The sequence below is a fragment of the Eubalaena glacialis genome, chromosome 1 (assembly GCF_028564815.1).
Source record: "Eubalaena glacialis isolate mEubGla1 chromosome 1, mEubGla1.1.hap2.+ XY, whole genome shotgun sequence".
NCBI lineage: Eukaryota > Metazoa > Chordata > Mammalia > Artiodactyla > Balaenidae > Eubalaena > Eubalaena glacialis.
The window spans coordinates 66,529,902-66,555,620 of record NC_083716.1 but is presented as its reverse complement, the minus strand read 5'-3'; the positions used below and the strand labels follow the sequence as shown (position 1 = coordinate 66,555,620).

The 25,719-nt window shown below is 36.7% G+C and overlaps 1 protein-coding gene and 1 non-coding gene across 2 annotated transcripts in view; one reads left to right on the top strand and one right to left on the bottom strand.

Annotated features, from left to right (window-relative positions):
* The window catches only part of DNAJC12 (DnaJ heat shock protein family (Hsp40) member C12), a 29,850-nt gene extending 21,088 nt beyond the window's left edge, over positions 1-8,762 (bottom strand). Inside the window, exons 1-2 of the mRNA XM_061197841.1 lie at positions 8,532-8,762; positions 1,576-1,654 (exon numbers count right to left, since the gene is read on the bottom strand). Coding sequence (XP_061053824.1) covers positions 1,576-1,654; positions 8,532-8,609 — 157 coding nt within the window. The 5' untranslated portion in view covers positions 8,610-8,762. The remainder of the gene's footprint in view (positions 1-1,575; positions 1,655-8,531) is intronic.
* A 16,631-nt stretch (positions 8,763-25,393) lies between these two features.
* On the top strand, positions 25,394-25,500 carry LOC133078926 (U6 spliceosomal RNA). The gene has a single exon (XR_009697975.1). It is a non-coding gene; the product is annotated as a U6 spliceosomal RNA (small nuclear RNA).
* The last annotated feature ends 219 nt before the right edge of the window (positions 25,501-25,719 follow it).

Below are 25,719 nucleotides of genomic sequence, written 5' to 3'. Positions count from 1 at the left end.
CCCTGAGGGTAAAATCAGGGTAGGAATACACAAGAGATTTCAACTGCACTGGTAAAGTTTTAAGCTGTGTGATACATACATGGGCATTTGTTATAGTATTCTTTGTACTGTTTTGTACCTATTAAATCTTTTATTTCTTTCCATAACTAGAAAGAAAGACCACTATTTGCAGTGTGAAGCAATTAAAGGAGTCCTGTAAGGATTCTGGCATGAAATGATAGTGGCTTACCTACTGCAGTGGCTCTGAGGATGGAGGGAAGAGGACCTACAGGAGAGAGATGCAGAAGGCAAATCACCAGCATTTGGTAGTCAATCAGATGTAGATGTGAGGCAGAGAAAGGAGACAGGTTTTTGCCTGACCAACTGAATGTGGTGGTGCCATTTATTGAGATGGGGAAACAGAGAAAAATGAGCATGATTTTAAGAGGTGAGAGGAGCATGATTTTAAGAGGTGAGAGGAGGATGAATAACGAGTCCAGTTTTTGACAGAGTGACTTTGAATTGTCTCCAAAAGGAGATTTCCAAGAAGCAGTTGAAGCTACAGTCTGAAACTGAGGAATGAGAACTGAGTTAAGGATAGATTGGAGAGCCATCAACAAATAGCTGATGATTGAAACCACAGAGTTGGACAAAACTCCAGAGAAAAAGTGGGGAGTAAACCCAGAAGAGAATTTAGAAGGGAACCTTAGGACAGAAGGGAAGGAAGTCACAAAGGAGACAGAAAGAGCAGCCCAAGAAGTAGGAGGAAAAGCATAAGGGCATACGTATCCTGGTAGCTAAGAAAAAGGAGTGTCAAGAAGGTGAGCTTGGTCAATAGTGCCAAATTCTGATGCAAGCTCAGGGAAGGTGAGGACTAAAATGTGGACCATAGGATTTGGCAGCCAGGAAGTCCTTGGTGACTATTACAAGAACTGTTTCCTAGAAAGGTGAGGAGGAAATCAGACTGAGATAAAATGAAAAGGGCAAAAGGGAAGTAGAGATACCAACTGTGGACTTCTTTTTCAGGAAGTTTGGCTCTAAAGGGAAGGCAAGAGATAGGGAAGGAGCAGGAGGGTGACAGGTTAAGGAAGGATTATTGGTTTGCTTGTATTTTTTCAAGCTGAGATACACAAAAGCATTTATATATAAATTTATGATCATGAAATTTAAAATATGATAAAGAAAAAAAATGTATGAATATATTATTATATAATATATATGGACCTATTCATGTCTTCAAAATGAAGAAAACACAGCAAGGTTCTCATCAAGACAACCACCTGGTTACAAACATATTTAAGTCATGTTAACATTCGAGAACTGGTGAAATAAAGCATAAACTGGACAAATTTTAAACCATGAAGCAGAACATTATAGCAGAAAGATAAATGAATATCAAATGACTACTGTTAGAAAAAAGACCCTACCCAATTCCCTCCTCACCTTCCATCTGATAGTGCAAAAACATTCTTTGGCATTGAATGAAAGAATAATTTTGAGTGTAAATAGATAAAAGAAAATGAAGTTACTATTAAAGCCTTTTTAGATCTCTATGCTATACATTTTCATGAGAAACAGCCATTATTAAATACTTACCAGCTTTGGAGTTTTCAGGATGCTTGTCGGGGTGACATTCCAGGGCCCTGACCTTAAATTCTGCCAGGATTTGTTCCGCCTAAAACAAAAATCAATGTTTAAAATAAGGAATCCAATTTGAATGGAATGAAGGAAGAAGTTGGGTGTCAGTTTTTCCCAAAAAAGCCATGATCACCCAACTTTTTATTTTGATCCCTATATTTGTACTTTGACTTTTTACTCTAAGAAATTATTTTCTCAATAACAAAATTCAGAAAGTATCCGGGACTTCCCTGGTGGCGCAGTGGTTAAGAACCCGCCTGCCAATGCAGGGGACACTGGTTCGAGCCCTGGTCCGGGAAGATCCCACATGCCGCGGAGCAACTAAGCCTGTGCGCCACAACTACTGAGCCTGCACTCTAGAGCTGGCAAGCCACAACTACTGAGCCCGCGTGCCACAAATACGGAAACCTGTGCACCTAGAGCCCATGCTCTGCAACAAGAGAAGCCACCGCAATGAGAAGCCTGCGCACCGCAACGAAGAGTAGCCCCCACTTGCCGCAACTAGAGAAAGCCCGCACGCAGCAACAAAGACCCAATGCAGCCAAAAATAAATTCGTTAATTAATTAATTAAATTAAAAAGTTATACATTTTAAACAAAAACCTATGTGCCTAGTAATAGGATATTTGTTAAAGTTAATTGTAATATAGCTATAAGATGGGATATTTTGCAGTCATTAAAAAAATCATCTTTTAGTAGAAGACAATAATCTGAGAAATTTTATATAATGCATTCTATGAGAAAAGGTAAGCTACAAAGTGTTATGTATGGTATAAAACCTTAATGTTTTCTCAAAAGGAATTATGTAACATATGTATATGTGTGTATATGTAAAATAAAGATAATGATAATAATAGCTAAGATTTATTGAGACCTACTATGTGCCAGGCACTGTTCTAAGTACTTTATATATAGCATCTCATTTAATTCCCACAGCAACTCTACGAGGTGGGTACTATTATTATTCCCATTTTGCAGATTAGGAAACCAAGGCATAGGAAAGTTAAGTAATTTTCCCAAAGTCACAGAGCTACTAAGTGGCAAAGCCAGGATTTCAACTCAGACAGTCTGACTCCAAACACATACAAAAATATACATATAAATATTTATACATATACACATATACTTATTACATAATACATAAATACAGCATATATGCACACATAATTGGCATGCCTATGTCATACTCCCAAACATTAAGCATTTTTCTCTCTGCTCTCTTCATACCCCTCATTTCTTTATTGAACATATATTAATTTTAGAAATTAAATTTTAAAACTTAAAAACTTATCTTTTCCATATCCTAATAGCACAGTATTTTGCTCTGTGCCAGGAAATACTCGTGTGCAATAGGGACTAATTTGAATCCCGCTTGAACGGATCTTCCCCAGCTTTTCCCTGGCCACACAAATGCCCTCTGACTCTCCCTCCATGCATTTAAATTTTAACCAAGTAAGATCGTTTCATGCCCCATCTCTTCTCTGAAGTCTTCTCAGATATTCTTTCCTTAATTCCTGTTGCACTTATAAACAGTACGGCACAGCACAGTACTTATTTGTCCTGGAATTGTTTCCTCTGTATGAGCTTTGATTCTTCGACTGGATGCCAATTTCCTTACACACTCGCACCATGTCTCACTTTTTTGTTTTGTTCTCCCCCCATCATGTCTAGTACTGGACCAATGCCAAGTGTTGAATGAATACTTGATTATAGACTGACAGATATTCTTCAAATAACATGACTGTAGTGTAATAGGAGCGTTCTGAAAATGTGATTTATTCATTAAAAGAATGCATTGATTCGTGTGCTGGAAATGTATATGCTACAGAATATGTTGCAGAAAAGACAAGACTCATTTTAATAAGTGGGTTAACATCCATCATTTTGATTTACTTAGTTTGAAACTGGATTTTTCCCACAAAACGCCGGATATTAGTAATATCCCTGAAATAGATTTCATGAGAGATCATCTTACATCATTCTAATGAAATGATAATTAATTAACATGAGCTATAGAAGTGATTTGAGCCATAAAATATACAATGGTAATACTGGGTTAAAATCCATAAAATACAATAACTATCTATTAATCCACAGTGACAAAAATAGTTGAATAAGTAAGTAAATGTGGGAGAAGCGGTAGCTTTTCTTTACAGAAGAATTCCAAGTAATAAATGCAAGTGGATGAGGAAAATAGAAAGTCACCATTAGGCAAACACCATAACAGTAACTCTTATAGGCAAGATTCCCTAAAGGATGCTAAAATCAGTGGATGAACGTTTGAGGAGAAACACTGTGGTCTCAAAGAACTGTCACCAATATATTTGTTAACTACAAAAGGGAAAATAGTAACCCTACACTGCAAAAACCTGGCAGAAGAAAGCTGACAGACACATCTTAACCAAATGATCAACGTTAATAAGACATATCTACATCAGGTACCCCTGAAATGATGCACTGAGAAAGGCACACCATCACTTCTGGGGTGTTCTTTCCAAAACACATAAACTCACTCTAATCATGGGAAAAGATCAAGCAAACCAAAATTGAGGGACATTCTACAAAACAACTCACCACTACTCTTCAAAGTGTCCAGGTCTTGAAAGACAAGGAAGATATGAAAAATTGTCATTTTGGAGGAAAATAAGGGAACCAGACAACTAAGTACAATAAAGGATCCTGGCTTGGATCTTGGAAGAGGAAAAAGGGCATTAGTAGAAAAATTGATGAAATTGGAAGGAGCCCTATACTTTAGATCAGGGGTTGACTAACTCTGGCCCACGGCCCACATCTGGCCCACCACCTGTTTTTAAAATAAAGTTTTATTGGAAGACAACCATGGTCATTCATTTACATGTTATCTATAGCTACTTTCTCACAATGGCCGAATTGAGTGGTTGTGGCAGAGACCATAAATCCTGCAAAATCTAAAATATTTGCTATCTCAGGGTCAGCACCAAGATGACACAAGCAGGGACTTCCGTGGCGGTCCAGCAGTTAAGAATCTGCGTTCCCAATGCAGGGGACACGGGTTCGATCTCTGGTCAGGGAACTAAGATCCCACTTGCCGCACATGCCAAAAAAAAAACAAAAACAAAAACAAAAGATGAGACAAGCAGGACACCTGGGTTTAAGGAAGTACTCACTCTCTCTCAGGTCTCTGCACTTGCAGAAACCCTGAGAGTTAGTGCCTCCTTAAATTTTGCATCATAAGCACTCTGCTTGCCTCACCCTAGTGCTGACCCTGTCTATCTGGTCCTTTACAAAAGATGCTTGATAACCACTGGTTGAGTTAATACTATTGTACCAATGTTAATTTTCTGATTTTGATAATTGTACTACCATTAAATATGATGTTAACATTAAGGAAGCTTATTGAAGTGAAGTGTATACAAGAACTCTATTATGTTTGCAACTTTTCTGTAAGCCAAAAATTATTCCAATATAGATGGAGCACAGAGGATTTTTAGAGCAGAGAAACTACTCTCTATGATACACTATGATAAGGTGGATAAATGTCATTATACACTTGTCCAAACCCACAGAAAGTACAAACCCAAGAGTGAACCATAATGTAAACTATAGACTTTGGGTGATGATGATGTGTCAATGTAGGTTCATCAGTTGTAACTCTGGTGGGAATGTGGATAATGGGAGAAGCTATGCATCAGTGGAGGGGGCAGGTATATGGGAAACCTCTGTATCTTGCCCCCCATTTTGCTATGAACCTAAAATTGCTCTTCAAAAAATTCTATTAAAAATCATTTCAAAATAAAATATTTTAAAAATAATGTGAATTATAGAATAGAATGGGGACTTCCCTGGTGGTGCAGTGGTTAAGAATCCGCCTGCCAATGCAGGGGACACAGGTTCGAGCCCTGGTCCAGGAAGACCCCACATGCTGCGGAGCAACTAAGCCCGTGCGCCAAAACTACTGAGCCTGTACTCTAGAGCCCGCGAGCTACAACTACTGAAGCCTGCACACCTAGAGCCCGTGCTTCGCAACAAGAGAAGCCACTGCAATGAAAAGCTCGTGCACCACAAGGAAGAGTAGCCCCCTCCTGCAGCAACTAGAGAGAGCCCACGCGCAGCAATGAAGACCCAATGCAGCCAAAAATAAATTAATTAATTGATTTTTAAAAAATAGAATGAATTTATGAAGTTCCAAGTGTACAGTGTTACTGTGAGGCCAAAACAACTCCCTCAACCACGACAACTTACTGTATGCCAGGCACCATTCTAAGCACCTTATGTATCATGTCTCATTTAATCCCAACAACACCTCCATGAGGTGGGTACTATTATTATCCCCATTTGCAGATTAGGAAACCCATCCATAGAAAAGTTAAATAATTTTCCCAAGGTCACATAGCCAATAAATGGTTAAGATTTAAAGCCAGGTGGTCTGAAGTCAATAAGAAAGAGAACTAGAAAAAAAAATAGGTGTTTCTATTTATTGAGTTTATGCTCAGTTTTCAAGTCCATGAAATCTTGAAATGAAAAAGTCTTCTTATTACTACTGAAATGATGACCAGATATTAAAAAATCAATTAAGATCCACACCCAAAAGGATGCCTTACACCACTAGTGTGTGGTATATGCATCAATAAGGACTTCAGAAGATTTCATAGCATGTGTCTATGTAAAATCTGATATAGGGAGGAAAAGCTAACTGATTTGGGCTCAAATTTCAGTAAATGTTTTTGAACGGGGTATTTGTTTTCTACTCAACAGCATGGAAATCCTCCTGTGGCCTCATATATGTCATTTAATTAACTTCCAACACACGCTTTAAAGTGTAAGAACTGTATACTAAAGCAAAGAATTATGTGTGTATCTCAACTCAATTGTTGTAAGTAGAATCAAAATATCAAGCTGCTTTGAAATTATAACTGCTAAATTGCTCTTGGATAGGAACAGTTCTGGTTAATTTTTTAGAGCATCAGATCAAGGAATATTTGAAGTAAAGAAAATCCATGCATCACAATTTAAGTAAAGGAAATGTCATAGTAATACTCAAAAAAAGGCATTAAAATATTTTTCAGTGAGAAGGATACATATAAAAAGAGGGGAGAGGGGAATTCCTTGGCAGTCCAGTGGTCAGGACTCCGCCCTTCCACTGCAGGGGGCACGGGTTTGATCCCTGGTCAGGGAACTAAGATCCCGCAAGCCGAGCGGTGTGGCCAAAACAAACAAAAAAAAAGGCAGGGCAGGGGGGAAGATATATATAAAAAGAATCGACAAAATTGTGACAGGTCATTGCATTTTAAATAAATGACTGTTACCTACACATGCTATGCCATTGACAGAATTAGTAAAATACATCCGGAAGAAGGAATGTCAAGACAATGCTTTTATTCTCCTTTTAATATATGCTACGGTATACACAGAGTATGACTGTAACTGGTAACCACAAAATGAAACTGTTATAAACATAAATAAACAACAGGATCATTTTTTTTAGTCTAGTCAAAACTAATCTTTCTTTGTAGAAAGATTGAAAAGACAATAACATAACTACAAAAGACTGACTAAAGGGTCAAGAGATTTATTAAGGGGATATTACAACCTTTACTTTATAACCTAGCATGACAATATTTTTTATAAATCCGAATCGTGAAACTTTTCAAATTAAATTATGTTCCTTTGCTTCAAATAGTTCCTTCAAAAATTATTTGGCAAGAGTATAATCCAAAGTATGAATAACACATAATAAGCTTTCTCAGTTGCTATAAGTGTGTTTAACTACAAGGTACCTAAGATAACTTCCTCAGGGTGACGAAATTAGAGATAATCCTTTGTGTCCAATATTATTCTATTCTCCAAACAAAACGAAGTGCATTTTATTACTTAACTCCAGCCTTATGAAACAAAGATGAATAGAAAAATAATTTGCTTTAAAATATTTTAATATTAATAGCTATATTTTAGTAATAAAATAAAATAAATATTTTAATACTTGTTATATAAATATAAAATAATATGAATATATTTAATAATATAATTGAAATATATTTCATATTCATCTCAATATTTAAAATATTAAAAAACGGTAAATAAATGAAATGTTTAACAATAAAAGAATAACCAATTGTGGTACAATAGTAAAATGAAATATGCAATCATTAACATATATATGAAGAATCTTTAGTAGCCTGGAGAAATCCTTGTTATAATGTTAATGGATAAAAAGCAAACTTGTCTTCAAAAATACATATATAAGAAAAAGACTGGTGATTAATATACCAAACATTAATAGTGTTACCCTTGGGAGGTAGAATTATAAATGAGCTTTCCCTAATTTAAAAAACTTTTACAACCTTTATAATTATCTACAGGGACCTTTAAAAACATTGTTCCATTATAGATCAAGTGAACAATTACAGAGTTTTCACACATTTTGTTTCAGAAGCCAGACTTTAAAGAAGTAATTCCTTTCACACAATTTGAAATATTAACATAAAAGGATGTTTCTTGGTTTATATAATTTAACTGCTCACATAAAACTACATATTTTAATAAAACATTTAAAAATCACTAATTACTAGAAAATTACATCTCATCTCAATTACAGTGTAAATTACCATAATAAAGATATAGCTTATGTATACTATGAAACACTGCCAATAGCAATTACAATTAAATTTCAAATATGTATTTTTAGTATATTTGAAATAGAGTCTATGGCCATGTGCCAGAATACACATATTCAATCAGAAGCTTCCATAAAACTGAAAAAGGACACTATTCAAGTAAAGACCCAGCACATATTTAAGTCCTTAACTTTCTCTGAGCCAAAAGTGCTTTAAAATAATACAAGATTAGATTTTTAGGCAACGTGAGTTCCAAATTAAAACCTTAAATAGAAACTTGAAATACTGTTGTGAAAAAGAACGGCATTATTCACTGCCTTACCGAAGACAGTTCATCACATCCCAGTAACGTGTAGTAATCTTCAGTATCTTCCAACCTGTAATTCAGTATCGCGTCCATTTAGATTACTAAATCAGCTTTTCTTCCCTCTGAGACAAGAGGCACAATGAACTGCGAATTAACAGGAAAAGCCTTATGAGGTCTGGTTTACAGCTGCGCGTTCCAAACGACAATAACTAGATTTAAGTCTGGCCACAGTCAACACACCAGATGTCATCCTAGACCTTTGTAAACTCTACCTTTCATTGGCTGTTTATACAAGAGAAAAGAATAGCCCACGAGCAGAACTGTTGCAGTGCTGCCTGGGATCTGTAGTTTGAATTTATGTAAGCGATGTAGATGAACCATTCCTTTCATGAGTTGACAAAGACTGTCCATTTTTACACACTCCCCAAATTGGCCATCTTTTCATCTCCTATATATTTTTATCTTTTTCCATTTTTTTTAAGGGATAGAAAAAAAAATTGAAGCATTATGGTAAAATCTTAGGATTTGTTAAATATGAGTAGTAGGCGCTTTTCTGAGTGTTTAGAGTATTTCATAAGTTTTAAAATAGTTTAAGAGTAGAAAGAAATAGACTAAGAAAGCAAATTTGTATTCATTTGACAATCTATTCATTCAATAAATATTTACTGAGGACCTATTTTATGCTCAGCACAATTGTAGAAAAAGTTGTGGTAGACAAGTCTCTGTTTTTAGGGAGCTTACATTCTGACAGAGGGAGGCAGACAAGACACATGCAAACAAAGAGGATTATTTAAAATAGTGATTTGTGCCACAAAGGAAATAAAATATGCCAGTGAGAAGGAGAACTGTATGATGACTGGGGTCTGATCACTGTGCCATTTCTCCTGGCTGGCTCTCCCCACACTCAGGAGTGTGTCTGGCCTAGGGTGGGTCCAGGGTGCCTGTATTTCAGCTCACTGTGGCCCTAAGAAATGCAGGATTTAGAGAAGAAAGTGAGTGGTCAGGGATACATTTTAACTGCCTTAACCCTTTAAATGCCTCCATAAACTATCGCCTTAAAAAAATACTTTTTCATTGAGCTCACCAATATACATCTTTTTTAAGGTTTATTTCTGAAGAGAAATCACTGAAGTACCATTTTTACTAATCCTTCATTATATATCATTTCTTGCTGAAAGTTTGGTGTGGAATTTTAAAACAAAGTACAAATTTTGTTTTGGAAATTTCACAATCCTTGAGGTATTTGGAGGCCCATTTGGGCATCACAAAATCCTGACCAGAATAACTAACAAATGGCCTTAAAAGGATATGAAGTTACAGCTATGAAAAACAGTGGTGATTCCTCAAAAAATTAAACATAGAATTACCATATGATCCAGCAATTCCACTTCTGGTATACCCAAAAGAATTGAAAAAAGGAACTCAAACAGATATTTGTACACCCATGATCATAGCATCACTATTCACGATAGCCAAGATGTAGAAGCAACCCAAGTGTCCATTAACAGAAGAATAAACAAAATGTGGTATATACATACAGTGGGATATTATTCAGCCTTAAAAGGAAAGGAAATTCCGACACATGCTACATGGATGAACCTTGAAGACATTATGCTAAGTGAAATAAGCCAATCACAAAAGACAAATTCTGTATGGTTTCACTTATATGAGATACCTAGAGTAGTCAAATTCATAGAGACAGAAAGAAAAATAGAGGTTACCAGGAGGCTGGGGAGAGGGACAAATGGGGAGTTACTGTTTAATGGGTATGGAGTTTCAGTTTGGGAAGATGAAAAAAGTTCTGGAGTTGGATGGTGGTGATGGTTGCACAACAGTGTGAATGTTCTTAATGCCACTGAACTGTATGCTTAAAATGATTAAAATGGTAAATTTTATGTTATATATATTTTACCACAATCAAAAAGAAAAGTTATATCCCTCGAACACTAGACAACCTTGCCCAGAAAAAAAAGTTTGCTGCATTACTCTCTATCCTGAGAACAGGCAGGACAATGCTTTGATGTTGTTCTAAAGAACAAAAAGAAAAGATGATTAAGAAAGGAATTTTGGTAAAGCAGCCATTCATGTTTTATTAAATGCAATGGAAGTCTCTTTTCCTAGACCAATATTGTTCTCACCTTCTGCATATTAAAGTTAGTAAAGAGTCCTAGACACATTCAACATCTGCTCGCAGCAGGGGACTTCCCTGGTGGTTCAGTGGCTAAGTCTCCGCACTCCCAATGCAGGGGGGGCCTGGGTCCGATCCCTGGTCAGGGAGCTATATCCCACATGCCTCAACTAAAGATCCCGCGTGCCAAAACGATGATCACACGTGCTGCAACTAAGAACTGGCACAGACAAGTAAATAAATGAATATTTAAAAGAAAAATCTGCTGGCAGCAGAAGAAATTGGTACATCCTTTCTGAAATGGAAATTGGCATTTCAAAAGTCAGAATTTTACATAATGTTGTCTAGGCAATTCCATACCCAGGAATTTATGCAAAGATTATAATCAAGAATGTGTACAAAGATACAGCTGGTTATCTTTACCAAAACACAGTTACAATAATGAAAATTTTTTAGGAAAATTAAATGTCCAACAATCATTTAAATAATGATCCACATACAGTAGTATACCGTGTAGTCATTTAAAATGATATAGAAAAATATTTAATGCCTGGGAAATGTTCACACATTGTCAGGTGAAGAAAAAGGTTACAAACAATATGCATTATTATAAACATTCACTGAGCACTGAGACTTATGCACATTATTGGGTATAAGTTATATCTCAATTTAAAAAGGAAAAAAATATAAAAGTTAAGTTTTAGAAGTATGGTATGATTCCTGTTTTATAAATATACAGATCTTCCTCGACCCCTTACCATGGGGTTACAACACGATAAACCCATCCTAAGTCAAAAATGCTTTTAACCCACCTAAATTACTGAACACCATAACTTAGCCTAGCCTACCTTAAATGTGCTCAAAACAATTACATTAGCCTACAGTTGGGAAAAATCACCTAACAGAAGCCTATTTTATAATAAAGTGTTGAATATTTAATGTAACTTATTGAATACTTATTGAGTATCATACCACATGTCGCTAGCCTGGGAAAAGATCCAAATTCAAAGTTCAAAGTACGGTTTCTACTGTACACGTATCTCTTTTACACCATTGTAAAGTTGAAAAATCCTAAATTGAACCATTGTAAGTCAGGGACCATCTGTATATGGTATGTATATTTATAAAATATGCAAAAGCATATACACCAAAATAGACCAATTGTCACTAGGTAACAGGGTCACAGGTGATTTATATTTCATTCTTTTTACTCATCTACATTTGCTAGGATAAACATATAATATTCAAGTAATAAGAAAAAAGCAATAAAAAACAAGTCAGTTCATGTATACACTACCAAATGTAAAATGGATGGCTAGTGGGAAGCTGCTGCATAGCACAGGGAGATCAGCTCGATGCTTTGTGACCACCAAGAGGGGTGGGATAGGGAGGGTGGGAGGGAGACACAAGAGGGAGGGGATATGGGGATATATGTATACATATACCTGATTCACTTTGTTGTACAGCAGAAACTAACAACGCTGTAAAGCAATTATAATCCAATAAAGATGTAAAAAAAAAAAAGTCAGTAAAAACTGCAAAACACCAAACATCACGTAGCTATTTACTGACTTAGTAGAGATGACAATTCAGAGGGCCCTATTCAAGAATTTGTTCTTCAGTTGGTTTGGTTTGGTTTGCTGCATGCTCTACTGCATGTAATAAGCCAATTTATTCACCCTTCAAAGCAGCTAACACTGTGCTGTGGGTTGAACAAAGAAGAACGAAATGAATCCTGCCATCGCAGAGCTTCCCCTCTCACAGGGGTCTTGGCCACTGGCAGGTCCAATTGTTGTCTCTTCTGAGTGATCCCTTGCTTACAGGAATCACAGTGCAATGGAAACTATGCTGAACCCTGCTCCTTATTCCTTGAATAGGACTATGCTTTAATCACCACACCTCACGTATCAGAAAATTAATTTCGTTGAGAACACAAGATTAACTCAAATTAAGCTTTAGCACATTACATAATCAAATGCTAAATTGTGTGGTTTTGAGGGAAAATGTAAAAGAAATTCATAGACGCATTCACAAATTACATGGAAAAAAAGAGGAAGGGGCAAAATGTAAAAGCTGTCGAAGAGAGATGAAAACGTCCATAGCATGTTCAGGGAAAGGTGAGGAAAACAACTTTACAGCAGAATATGTTGAAGAGAAAAGCCTTTAAGACTAGTGTTGAAGATGAGACCTGGGCCAGAATGTGGAGAGCCTTGATGATCAGGCCAAGAACACTGAGCCAGTGCGGAGGTAACAGGGAACTGCTGTAGTTTCTCAAGCATGTGACATGTTAAAAGTGAAGTTTTATGAAGATTAAATCTGGCGGCTGTGTGCATTTGAAACAAGGAAACACTGGAAAACAATGACAAATGTGGTTTAACCCTGAATTTGAATTTAAATCTTATTTTAAATTTTATTTTTTTAATGGGCACTACATGCACATAGAACAAAATTTTTTTTCTTTTCTCTCTCTCTCTCTCTCTCTCTCTCTATGTATATCTCTCTCTCTCTCTCTCTCTCTATCTCTATCTACACACAAATCCTATTGCTTCTGTTTCTCTGGAGAACCCTGACTAATACACCTGCAATTCTTTTTTTTATTTTTTTTATGTCTCATGACTTATTGTTCGTTTTTTTTATTTTTAATTTTTTATCAGAGTAATTTGATTACAATATTGCTTGTTCTAGGAGTATACAATCTGATTCATTTGTACATATACATATCTATTCATCTACGGATCATCTTCCCATGTAGGTTATTACAGAATGTTGAATAGACTTCCCATGTTATACGGTCGCTCTTTTTTTTTTTTTTTAATTTTTGAATTTTATTTTATTTATTTTTTTATAGAGCAGGTTCTTATTAGTCATCAATTTTATACACATCAGTGTATACATGTCAATCCCAAACGCCCAATTCATCACACCACCACACCCACCAACCCGCCGCTTTCCCCCCTTGGTGTCCATACGTTTGTTCTCTACATCTGTGTCTCAATTTCTGCCCTGCAAACCGGTTCATCTGTACCATTTTTCTAGGTTCCACATATATGTGTTAATATACGGTATTTGTTTTTCTCTTTCTGACTTACTTCACTCTGTATGACAGTCTCTAGATCCATTCACATCTCAACAAATGACTCAATTTCGTTCCTTTTTATGGCTGAGTAATATTCCATTGTATATATGTACCACTTCTTTATCCATTCGTCTGTCGATGGGCATTTAGGTTGCTTCCACAACCTGGCTATTGTAAATAGTGCTGCAATGAACATTGGGGTGCATGTGTCTTTTTGAATTATGGTTTTCTCTGGGTATATGCCCAGTAGTGGGATTGCTGGATCATATGGTAATTCTATTTTTAGTTTTTTAAGGAACCTCCATACTGTTCTCCATAGTGGCTGTATCAGTTTACATTCCCACCAACAGTGCAAGAGGGTTCCCTTTTCTCCACACCCTCTCCAGCATTTGTTGTTTGTAGATTTTCTGATGATGCCCATTCTAACTGGTGTGAGGTGATACCTCACTGTAGTTTTGATTTGCATTTCTCTAATAATTAGTGATGTTGAGCAGCTTTCCATGTGCTTCTTGGCCATCTGTATGTCTTCTTTGGAGAAATGTCTGTTTAGGTCTTCCACCCATTCTTGGATTGGGTTGTTTGTTTTTCTAATGTTGAGCTGCATGAGCTGTTTATATATTTTGGAGATTAATCCTTTGTCCGTTGATTCGTTTGCAAATATTTTCTCCCATTCTGAGGGTTGTCTTTTCGTCTTGTTTATGGTTTCCTTTGCTGTGCAAAAGCTTTGAAGTTTCATTAGGTCCCATTTGTTTATTTTTGTTTTTATTTCCATTACTCTAGGAGGTGGATCAAAAAAGATCTTGCTGTGATTTATGTCAAAGAGTGTTCTTCCTATGTTTTCCTCTATGAGTTTTATAGTGTCCTGTCTTACATTTAGGTCTTTAATCCTTTTTGAGTTTATTTTTGTGTATGGTGTTAGGGAGTGTTCTAATTTCATTCTTTGACATGTAGCTGTCCAGTTTTCCTAGCACCACTTATTGAAGAGACTGTCTTTTCTCCATTGTATATTCCTGCCTCCTTTGTCATAGATTAGTTGACCATAGGTGTGTGGGTTTATCTCTGGGCTTTCTATCTTTTTGCATTGATCTATGTTTCTGTTTTTGTGCCAGTACCATATTGTCTTGATTACTGTAGCTTTGTAGTATAGTCTGAAGTCAGGGAGTCTTGATTCCTCCAGCTCCTTTTTTTTCCCTCAAGACTGCTTTGGCTATTCGGGGTCTTTTGTGTCTCCATACAAATTTTAAGATTTTTTGTTCTAGTTCCATAGAAAATGCCATTGGTAATTTGACAGGGATTGTATTGAATCTGTAAATTGCTTTGGGTAGTATAGTCATTTTCACAATATTGATTCTTCCAATCCAAGAACATGGTGCATCTCTCCATCTGTTGGTATCATCTTTAATTTCTTTCATCAGTGTCTTATAGTTTTCTGCATATAGGTCTTTTGTCTCCCTAGGTAGGTTTATTCCTAGGTATTTTATTCTTTTTGTTGCAATGGTAAATGGGAGTGTTTCCTTAATTTCTCTTTCAGATTTTTCATCATTAGTGTATAGGAATGCAAGAGATTTCTGTGCATTAATTTTGTATCCTGCAACTTTACCAAATTCATTGATTAGCTCTAGTAGTTTTCTAGTGGCATCTTTATGATTCTCTATATATAGTATCATGTCATCTGCAAACAGTGACAGTTTTATTTCTTCTTTTCCAATTTGTATTCCTTTTATTTCTTTTGCTTCCCTGATTGCTGTGGCTAGGACTTCCAAAACTATGTTGAATAATAGTGGCGTGAGTGGACATCCTTGTCTTGTTCCTGATCTTTGAGGAAATGCTTTCAGTTTTTCACCATTGAGAATGATGTTTGCTATGGGTTTGTCATATATGGCCTTTATTATGTTGAGGTAGTTTCCCTCTATGCCCACTTTCTGGAGAGTTTTTATCATAAATGGGTGTTGAATTTTGTCAAAAGCTTTTTCTGCATCTATTGAGATGATCATATGGTTTTTATTCTTCAATTTGTTAATATGGTGTATCACATTGATTGATTTGTGTATATTGAAGAATCCTTGCATCTCTGGGATAAATACCACTTGATCATGGTGTGTGATCCTTTTAATGTGTTGTTGGATTCTGTTTGCTAGTATCTTGCTGAGGAGTTTTGCGTTTATATTTATCAGTGATATCGGTCTGTAATTTTCTTTTTTTGTAGTATCTTTGTCTCGTTTTGGTATCAGGGTGATGGTGACCTCATAGAATGAGTTTGGGAGTGCTCCTTCCTCCATAATTTTTTGGAAGAGTTTCAGAAGGATGGGTGTTAGCTCTTCTCTAAATGTTTGATAGAATTCACCTGTGAATCCATCTGGTCCTGGACTTCTGTTTGTTGGAAGATTTTTAATCACAGTTTCAATTCCATTCCTTGTGATTGGTCTGTTCATATTTTCTATTTCTTCCTGGTTCAGTCTTGGAAGGTTATACCTTTCTAAGAATTTCTCCATTTCTTCCAGGTTGTCCATTTTATTGGCATAGAGTTGCTTGTAGTAGTCTCTTAGGATGTTTTGTATTTCTGCGGTGTCTGTTGTAACTTCTCCTTTTTCATTTCTAATTTTATTGCTTTGAGTCCTCTCCCTCTTTTTCTTGATGAGTCTGGCTAATGGTTTATCAATTTTGTTTATCTTCTCAAATAACCAGCTTTTAGTTTTATGGATCTTTGCTATTGTTTTCTTTGTTTCTATTTCATTTATTTCTGCTCTGATCTTTATGATTTCTTTCCTTCTGCTAACTTTGGGTTTTGTTTGTTCTTCTTTCTCTAGTTCCTTTAGGTGTAAGGTTAGATCGTTTATTTGAGATTTTTCTTGTTTCTTGAGGTAGGCTTGTATAGCTATAAACTTCCCTCTTACAACTGCTTTTGCTGCATCCCATAGGTTTTGGATCGTCGTGTTTTCATTGTCATTTGTCTCTAGGTATTTTTTGATTTCCTCTTTGATTTCTTCAGTGATCTCTTGGTTATTTAGTAACGTATTGTTTAGCCTCCATGTGTTTGTGTTTTTTACGTTTTTTTCCCTGTAATTCATTTCTAATCTCATAGCGTTGTGGTCAGAAAAGATGCTTGATATGATTTCAATTTTCTTAAATTTACTGAGGCTTGATTTGTGCCCCAAGATGTGATCTATCCTGGAGAATGTTCTGTGCACACTTGAGAAGAAAGTGTAATCTGCTGTTTTTGGATGGAATGTCCTATAAATATCAATGAAATCTATCTGGTCTGTTGTGTCATTTAAAGCTTCTGTTTCAATATTTATTTTCATTTTGGATGATCTGTCCATTGGTGTAAGTGAGGTGTTAAAGTCCCCCACTAGTATTGTGTTACTGTCAATTTCCTCTTTTATAGCTGTTAGCAGTTGCCTTATGTATTGAGGTGCTCCTATGTTGGGTGCATATATATTTATAATTGTTATATCTTCTTCTTGGATTGATCTCTTGATCATTATGTAGTGTCCTTCCTTCTCTTTTGTAACATTCTTTATTTTAAAGTCTATTTTATCTGATATGAGTATTGCTACTCCAGCTTTCTTTTGATTTCCATTTGCATGGAATATCTTTTTCCATCCCCTTACTTTCAGTCTGTATGTGTCCCTAGGTCTGAAGTGGGTCTCTTGTAGACAACATATATATGGGTCTTGTTTTTGTATCCATTCAGCAAGCCTGTGTCTTTTGGTTGGAGCATTTAATCCATTCACGTTTAAGGTAATTATTGATATGTATGTTCCTATGACCATTTTCTTAATTGTTTTGGGTTTGATTTTGTAGGTCCTTTTCTTCTCTTGTGTTTCCCACTTAGAGAAGTTCCTTTAGCATTTGTTGTAGAGCTGGTTTGGTGGTGCTGAATTCTCTTAGCTTTTGCTTTTCTGTAAAGCTTTTGTTTTCTCCATCGAATCTGAATGAGATCCTTGCCGGGTAGAGTAATCTTGGTTGTAGGTTCTTCCCTTTCATCACTTTAAGTATATCATGCCACTCCCTTCTGACTTGTAGAGTTTCTGCTGAGAAATCAGCTGTTAACCTTATGGGAGTTCCCTTGTATGTTATTTGTCGTTTTTCCCTTGCTGCTTTCAATAATTTTTCATTGTCTTTAATTTTTGCCAATTTAATTACTATGTGTCTCGGCATGTTTCTCCTTGGGTTTATCTTGTATGGGACTCTCTGCGCTTCCTGGACTTGGATGGCTATTTCCTTTCCCATGTTAGGGAAGTTTTCGACTATAATCTCTTCAAATATTTTCTCGTGTCATTTCTCTCTCTCTTCTCCTTCTGGGACCCCTATAATGCGAATGTTGTTGCGTTTAATGTTGTCCCAGAGGTCTCTTAGGCTGTCTTCATTTCTTTTCATTCTTTTTTCTTTAGTCTGTTCTGCAGCAGTGAACTCCACCATTCTGTCTTCCAGGTAACTTATCTGTTCTTCTGCCTCAGTTATTCTGCTATTGATTCCTTCTAGTGTAGTTTTCATTTCAGTTATTGTATTGTTCATCTCTGTTTGTTTGTTCTTTAATTCTTCTAGGTCTCTGTTAAACATTTCTTGCATCTTCTCAATCTTTGCCTCCATTCTTTTTCCGAGGTCCTGGATCATCTTCACTATCATTATTCTGAATTCTTTTTCTGGAAGGTTGCCTATCTCCACTTCATTTAGTTGTGTTTCTGAGGTTTTATCTTGTTCCTTCATCTGGTACATAGCCCTCTGCCTTTTCATCTTGTCTATCTTTCTGTGAATGTGTTTTTTGTTCCACAGGCTGCAGGACTGTAGTCAGAACAAAATTTTAAAGGTGCAAAACGGTAGGCATGAAAGATAAGTGTCCCTCCACCCTTGGTCTTCCAGCCACCAGTTTTCTTCCCAAGGTAACTGAGGTACCCACTGCTAACAGAGTTTCATTTTTGCAGTCATTGCATTTACAAATATATTTACATATATATATATGTAATATATATATATTATATATATATATATTATATATATATATATATCTCAGTTCCTTAGTGTCAGACACTTCCAATCTTCAGCTCTTACAAAGAATACTACACTGAATACTCTTGTTCTTATGGTCTTTCACTCATGTTGGCACGTTTTAGAAAAGAAACTTAACATGTGTAAGTCAGTAGGGATTTACTGAGAGCCTATTGGATATATACTCACAAAGTACCTGTAGTTCTTGCTTCTTTAAAAAAATAAAGAATTCTGATAATTTCTTTTGCTCCCCCTACATCCTGTAACTGAGTTTTACCAAAATTATTATTCCATGTAGGCATAATGTATGTGACAGAATAAAATCAACTGAAGGTTTCATTCCTTTCCTCAAAAACCTGGAATTAGGCAATTCTAGTAACAGACTACACCTGCATCATAACGTATTATCTATCATATTATTTACTGAACTGTGGCCTACATTTCTGACACCTTGGCTCTGAATGGCTCCTCCCTCCTTAGTGCCCTCAACTCACAGCACCCCTTGGGATACAGGTAAGGATTAAAGAGAAAGAGCTCACAATTCAATAAGCACCCAGTTGAAGGTGTCCTTTATATTGTGATGTTACAGGTTTACACAGCATTACTGGTTATTTTCCTCATTTTGATATCTCCATATTTATTTTCACTGTCAGAATTCAGTAAAAATCTCCTTCTCAACTTGTTTTAAGTCTTTGAGGTTCTGTTATTTTTTAATAATAGTACTGACTGGATTACTTACAAGGTCACATCCCCAAAATAAAAATATCAATTGTAACAACTTTGCTTGGTGGTAACGGATGGTAACTGGACTTATTGTGGTGATTATTTTATAATGTATAAAAATATCAAGGGACTTCTCTGGTGGTGCAGTAGGTAGGACTCCGTTCTCCCAATGCAGGGAGCCTGGGTTTGATCCCTGGTCAGGGAACTAGATCCCACATGCATGCCGCAACTAACAGTTTGCCTGCCACAACTAAGGAGCCCCCAAGCCGCAACTAAGGAGCACACGTGCTGCAACTAAGACTCAGCGCAACCAAATAAAAATAAATAAATAAATATAAAAAAAATAAAATAGTAGCACCTGGTATTAAAATATATATATATGTATATCGAATCATGGGAGTTCCCTGGTGGTCTAGTGGTTAGGATTCAGTGCTTTCACTGCCTCGGCCCAGGTTCAATCCCTGGTTGGGGAACTGAGATGCCGCAAGGCACGAGGTGCAGAAAAAAAAAAAATTAAATCACTATGTTGTACACTTGAAACTAATGTATTATTGTATGTCACATATAACTCAATTATATATATTTAAATATATATTTATATAAATATTTAAATAAAACGTTGAGTTTGATAAGCCCTTGATGAAAATGCTTACAGTGTGATTTTATAATCGGAGAAAAAGAAAATCTTAAAAGGAAGTGCCCAACCAAACATCCTCATGTTTTTCTTATTATAAAAACTAACACAAACTTCACATTCCTATTTTCAAATTAATTTTTATTTACATCAGTGTTGTACATCCTCATGAGTTTTGGGTTCTTTAAAAGGACATAGTATTCCAAGTTTTTAACAAAAAAGTGGAAGACTTGCCTCATACCTCCCTCTGCCTAGAGGCCAATATGGTAAAACATTTAGCTATTTCTTCTTGTATTTTTCACCATTTTTCTAAATGATGTTTATACTTCAGAACTTCTTCTAAGTTTAATGTATTGCACCACTGTATCCGCACTAAAGCCTTGATCAAACAATAACAAAATGGCAAGAATACATCATCCAGGCCTGAATAAAAGCCAAGTCTAAGTTTCACCAATGAGACAATGCAAAAACAAAAACAAAAAATGAGTTTAGGGCCATATTTGTATATATTACATATGAATATAGTATATATATTATATATAAAATAGTCAAATGCTTACATGTAATACTTAAATTTCATTATTTAGTTATATATAAAATGATCAAACGACATAATATTCAACCTTTTAAATTTACTTCAACATACATATTTAAAATACTATATTATGAAAAAGCGTATTAATTTAAGAATAGTGCTATTCTTCCAATGTATGAGAAACTTTGTAAGGTTACAAGTATGAGCCATCTACATTTTTTTCTAAAGGATGATCTGGGGAATAACTTTGCTTTATATTTGAACATACATAATACTTCCTCAATTTGGGAATTCTTCAATCATTTTAATTTTTAAAATCATTTTCACAATTTATTCTCTTTTTTAAGTTGTATATTGATTAGAAAAGTCTTCATTACTTATTTTAATAAATATTAGCAACCTTTTGGGGGTATTATTTAATACAGGTAAGCATGTGTTTTGAGAAAAGTAGAGTGCACTTATTTATTTCTACTCTTTTCCCCAAAACTAACCTTTAAACTTGCTGCAAGACTTCCCTGGTGGTGCAGTGGTTAAGAATCCGCCTGGCAATGCAGGGGACACGGGTTCGATCCCTGTTCCGGGAAGATACCACATCTCTCAGAGCAACTAAGCCCATGCGCCACGACCACTGAGCCTGTGCTCTAGAGCCCACGAGCCACAACTACTGAAGCCTGCATTCCCTAGAGCCTGTGCGCCAAAACTACTGAGCCCACGTGCTGCAACTACTGAAGCCCACGCACCTAGAGCCCGTGCTCTGCAACAAGAGAAGCCCCCGCTTGCCACAACTAGAGAAAGCCCACGCGCAGAAACGAAAGGCCAATGCAGCCAAAAATAATTAATTAATTAATTAATTTTAAAAATTTAAACTTGTTGCAGCATCTTATGATAGGGTGTATTTTTTTTTTTTTTGATAGGGTGTATTTTTAATGTTCACTGGGTTTTTCCCTCTAATGGTAAAGGTAATAAAAATCATGTTGGGACCACTGGCTAGTATTTTGAAGAAATGATAAATGATAAAGCTAGAGCCATTCCTCCTTATATCAAAATAAATTACAGATAACCAAATAACCCAGAAGCCATAGGAAAAAAATTAATAAACATGACTATGCAAAAATTAAGCACATGTGGGCCTCTCACCTTCTGAGATGGCCTACACTCTCTCTGTGGAGTGTTTCTCTCTAAATAAATCCACTTCTTACCTTAAAAGAAAAAAAAAAGGACTTCCCTGGTGATCCAGTGGTTAAGAATCCCCCTTCCAATGCAGGGGAAGCGGGTTCAATCCCTGGTCGGATTAATAGCCCACATGCCAAGGGGCAACTAAGACCATACACTCTAGAGCCCATGCGCCACAACCAGAGAGACCATGCGCTGCAACAAAAGATCCCGTGTGCCGCAACTAAGACCTGACACAGCCAAATAAATAAATAAATATTTAAAAAATAATAATAATAAATAAAGGATTTTCTCTAAAAAAAATTAAGCACATGTGTGTGGCATAAAAATACAAAAGCAAAATCAGGAGATAAATAATGTACAAGCAAAAAAATTTCACAATTCCCGTAACAGACAAAAGGCTGACTTCCCCAGTTTAAAAAAAGTGTAAACAAATCAGTAAGAAAAAGATTAACAGGACTTCCCTGGTGGCACAGTGGTTAAGAATCCACCTGCCAATGCAGGGGCACGGGTTCGAGCCCTGGTCTGGGAATATCCCACATACCGCAGAGTAACTAAGTCTGTGCGCCACAACTACTGAGCCTGCGCTCTAGAGCCTGCGTACCACAACTACTGAAGCCTGTGCACCTAGAGCTTGTGCTCCGCAACAAGAGAAGCCACCACAATGAGAAGCCGCGCACCGCAACTAAGAGTAGCCCCCGCTCGCCACAACTAGGGAAAGCCCGCGTGCAGCAACGAAGACCCAATGCAGGCAAAAATAAATAAATAAATTTATTTTTAAAAATATATATTAACAACCCAACAGAAGATTGGGTCAGGAATATGACTAGTTTCAGAAACATAAATAGCCAATAAACATATAACTATGAGTGCAACCTCAGTCATAATTATGAAACTGCTAATCACTCAAAGGAAGATAAATTGTTCACCTCTCAGAGAAGCAAAATGTCTAAAGTTTGATAATACCCGGTGCTAGAGCAGAAGTGAGAAAGTAAACACTTTCATACGTTGTCGGATATGAATGTAAATTGGTACAATTTAGCAATTTGGTGGTATTTATCAACTTTTATAAAACTTATATCTTGTTGACTGGACAATTTTTCTCTACAAATTTACCCTGTGATGTACACCAATATATGTTCAAGGAGGTCATTGCAAAATTCTTTGCAACAGAAAAAAATTGGAAACAACCAAAATGTCCCTCAATGGGATGGAGAAGAAGAGATCAGTGGATGAATAAAGTACGGTATTTGTGTTATGATCTACTACTATAAAGCCATTAAAAAAACAGTAAGATAGCTCTTTTTGTGCGGTATGGAGAGATCTCTATGATGGATTATCACATGAAAAAGGAAGGTTGAGAAGAGTATGATAGCATTATCTCTTCTGTGCACTTTTTCATAATTCATATATTTATTGAAAAAAAATCCCTATAAAAGTGGACCCCTGCATTTCAAATCCGTTTTGTTCAAGGGTCAACTGTATGTACATTTGCAACTGATTTTTTTCTTTAAAAATCATATATGTGGATTCCTTTTCAGAGAGGGAGCTGGGCAGGTACAGAAGAAAGGCTTTTAGCTTCAGCTTACATCTTTCTGAACTGTTTGTACGAAGTCAATATAGTCATCTCACCACTTTTGTTTTCTTCTTTATGCTTTTTTAGTATGCTTTTTAAAAGAGCAAATATAATTTAACTTACAAATGCTGGTTAAAAAAAAAAACCTTTAAAAATACATAGTACAAAATATATCATAGAATTCACATAGAACTTTTTAACATCGCTGAAGTTCTTTGCACCTCAAGTCGCGCAGCATCAGGGGCCCAACCTCAGGACCAGAAAAACCGCCCAGTCTCTTCGGCCCCGGGCCTACAACTCCCACAAGGCATCGCGAAAACTGCGTGAAAAGGAGCGACAGGAGACAGCCCAGCTACTTCCGGTCTCCAGGAAACGTCCCTCCGGAAGTGCTTTTTTTTTTTAACGTCACGGGTCGTAGGCTTTAAATGGGAAGAAAAAAGCTAACTCTGCTCAAAAGTAAAGGAGAAAGGCTGGGAGGTAAGAGTTTACAAGCCCCAGAAGCTCCGAACGAGGACAGAAGTTAGGCAGCCCATAGGTGAGCTCTGCGCGGCCAGCTACCAGAGTCGTTCTCAGATGTGCAGCTCTCCTCCTGCTTCTCCCTTTTCCTTCCAGTCTCACGCTAAGTTCTGTTGTCCAGGGCAAAATCGGCACCTTTCCCTTGCGGTTCTTCGGAACCCGAACTTCCAAGGCGCCAAACCCCAAGTTCCAGAAAGTGCCTGCAACCATTCGTTCTGATTTCCCTGCTCCCGATTCACGCTGGGGTTTTGGACACCAGCTGAGCTCTCTGATAAAAAGGCCTAGCTTCCGATTTAGCTCCTACCTCCCAACGTCTTTTCCTCAGAATCTGCTGCTCTGTTCCAACATAAGATCCAGTGGAAAGAAAACGGAACCTGCCAGGACCTTAGCCTCCCTATGTTTTAGTCCCTCCATTTTGTTAGGCTGCCTGATAAAATCCCTCCCTGACTGCCAGAGCAGAACAGCATTCTGAGACAGGAACAGGATATATTTAAAATTAAAAAAAAAAAAAAAAAAAGAGTCTTTCTGCTAAGTCAGGCATAGAATCTGTAAATGATTCGTTAAAGGCTGTTGAAACATTGCTTTGAGGTTTTAATCAAGTGCAAAGTGCAATGACAAATGCTAGTAATTCACTTGTTAATGTGTGCGAAGATCGATAGTGGGGGACGGGAGTAAATGGGAACTCTGCTTAGTTTGGCTGTGAACCTAAAACTGCTCTGAAAAATTCTTTATTTTTAAAAAATAACGGTAATAACAGGAAGTATAATCACCATTATTGAGCTCCTACTATGTTCCATTGGTAAAGCTAGCATTTGAACCGTGCTGTGTCTGACTCCAAAGCTCATAGTGAATAAAATGCGTAAAAACACTGCATCAGATTATCTGGCCAGAATTTAGGCATTTCAGAAAATGCACTTGACAAGGCTGTTAGGAGACCTGATTTCTCGTATCAGCTCTCTACTGGCTCCTTGTTGACCCACGCTTCCTTGATTTGAGAAGGAGGATGTCAGATCAGAGCAATGATTCTCAAACTTAAAAGTCCACACGAATCACCTGGTGATTTGGTGAAGATAAAACATCTGCTTCAGGATGTCTAGGTGAGGTCTGAGATTCTGCATTTCTGACAAGCCCCCAGGTGAAGTCCCTGTTAATCCAGGGGCCACACTTGGAATAGCAGAGGACAGGATGATCTCTGAGGTCCTTTCAAGTTCTAACACTCTCACAGTGGATCGTTCTTTCCCCCTCTAACCTTAACACCTTTGCGCTTAAGGAAGTATTGAAGGATCTGTCAAAAGAGTGACGGAAGTAAAGATTCCTAACTGAAGCCAAAATATGAAAATAAAAAATAAGTTTATAATGTCTCTGGAAAGATACCCAGGAAACCCATAAGAGTAGCTGCCTTCAGGGAGGCAGACTTGATGGCTCAAGTACAGGAATGGCAGGTACACTTTACTGTGTACTTTTATACCTTTCTCATTTTTACTATGTGTGTGTGTGTTCTCTCTTTTTAAAAAATAATTCACTTTTGTGCTCGCTTCGGCAGCACATATACTAAAATTGGAACGATACAGAGAAGATTACTGTGGCCCCTACGCAAGGATGACACGCAAATTCGTGAAGCGTTCCATATTTTTAGTCATGTACCACAATGTTCATTGCAGCTCTATTTACAATAGCCAGGACATGGAAGCAACCTACATGTCCATGGACAGATGAATGGATAAAGAAGATGTGGCACATGTATACAACGGAATATTACTCAGCCATAAAAAGAAACGAAATTGAGTTATTTGTAGTGAGGTGGATGGACCTAGAGTCTGTCATACAGAGTGAAGTAAGTCAGAAAGAGTAAA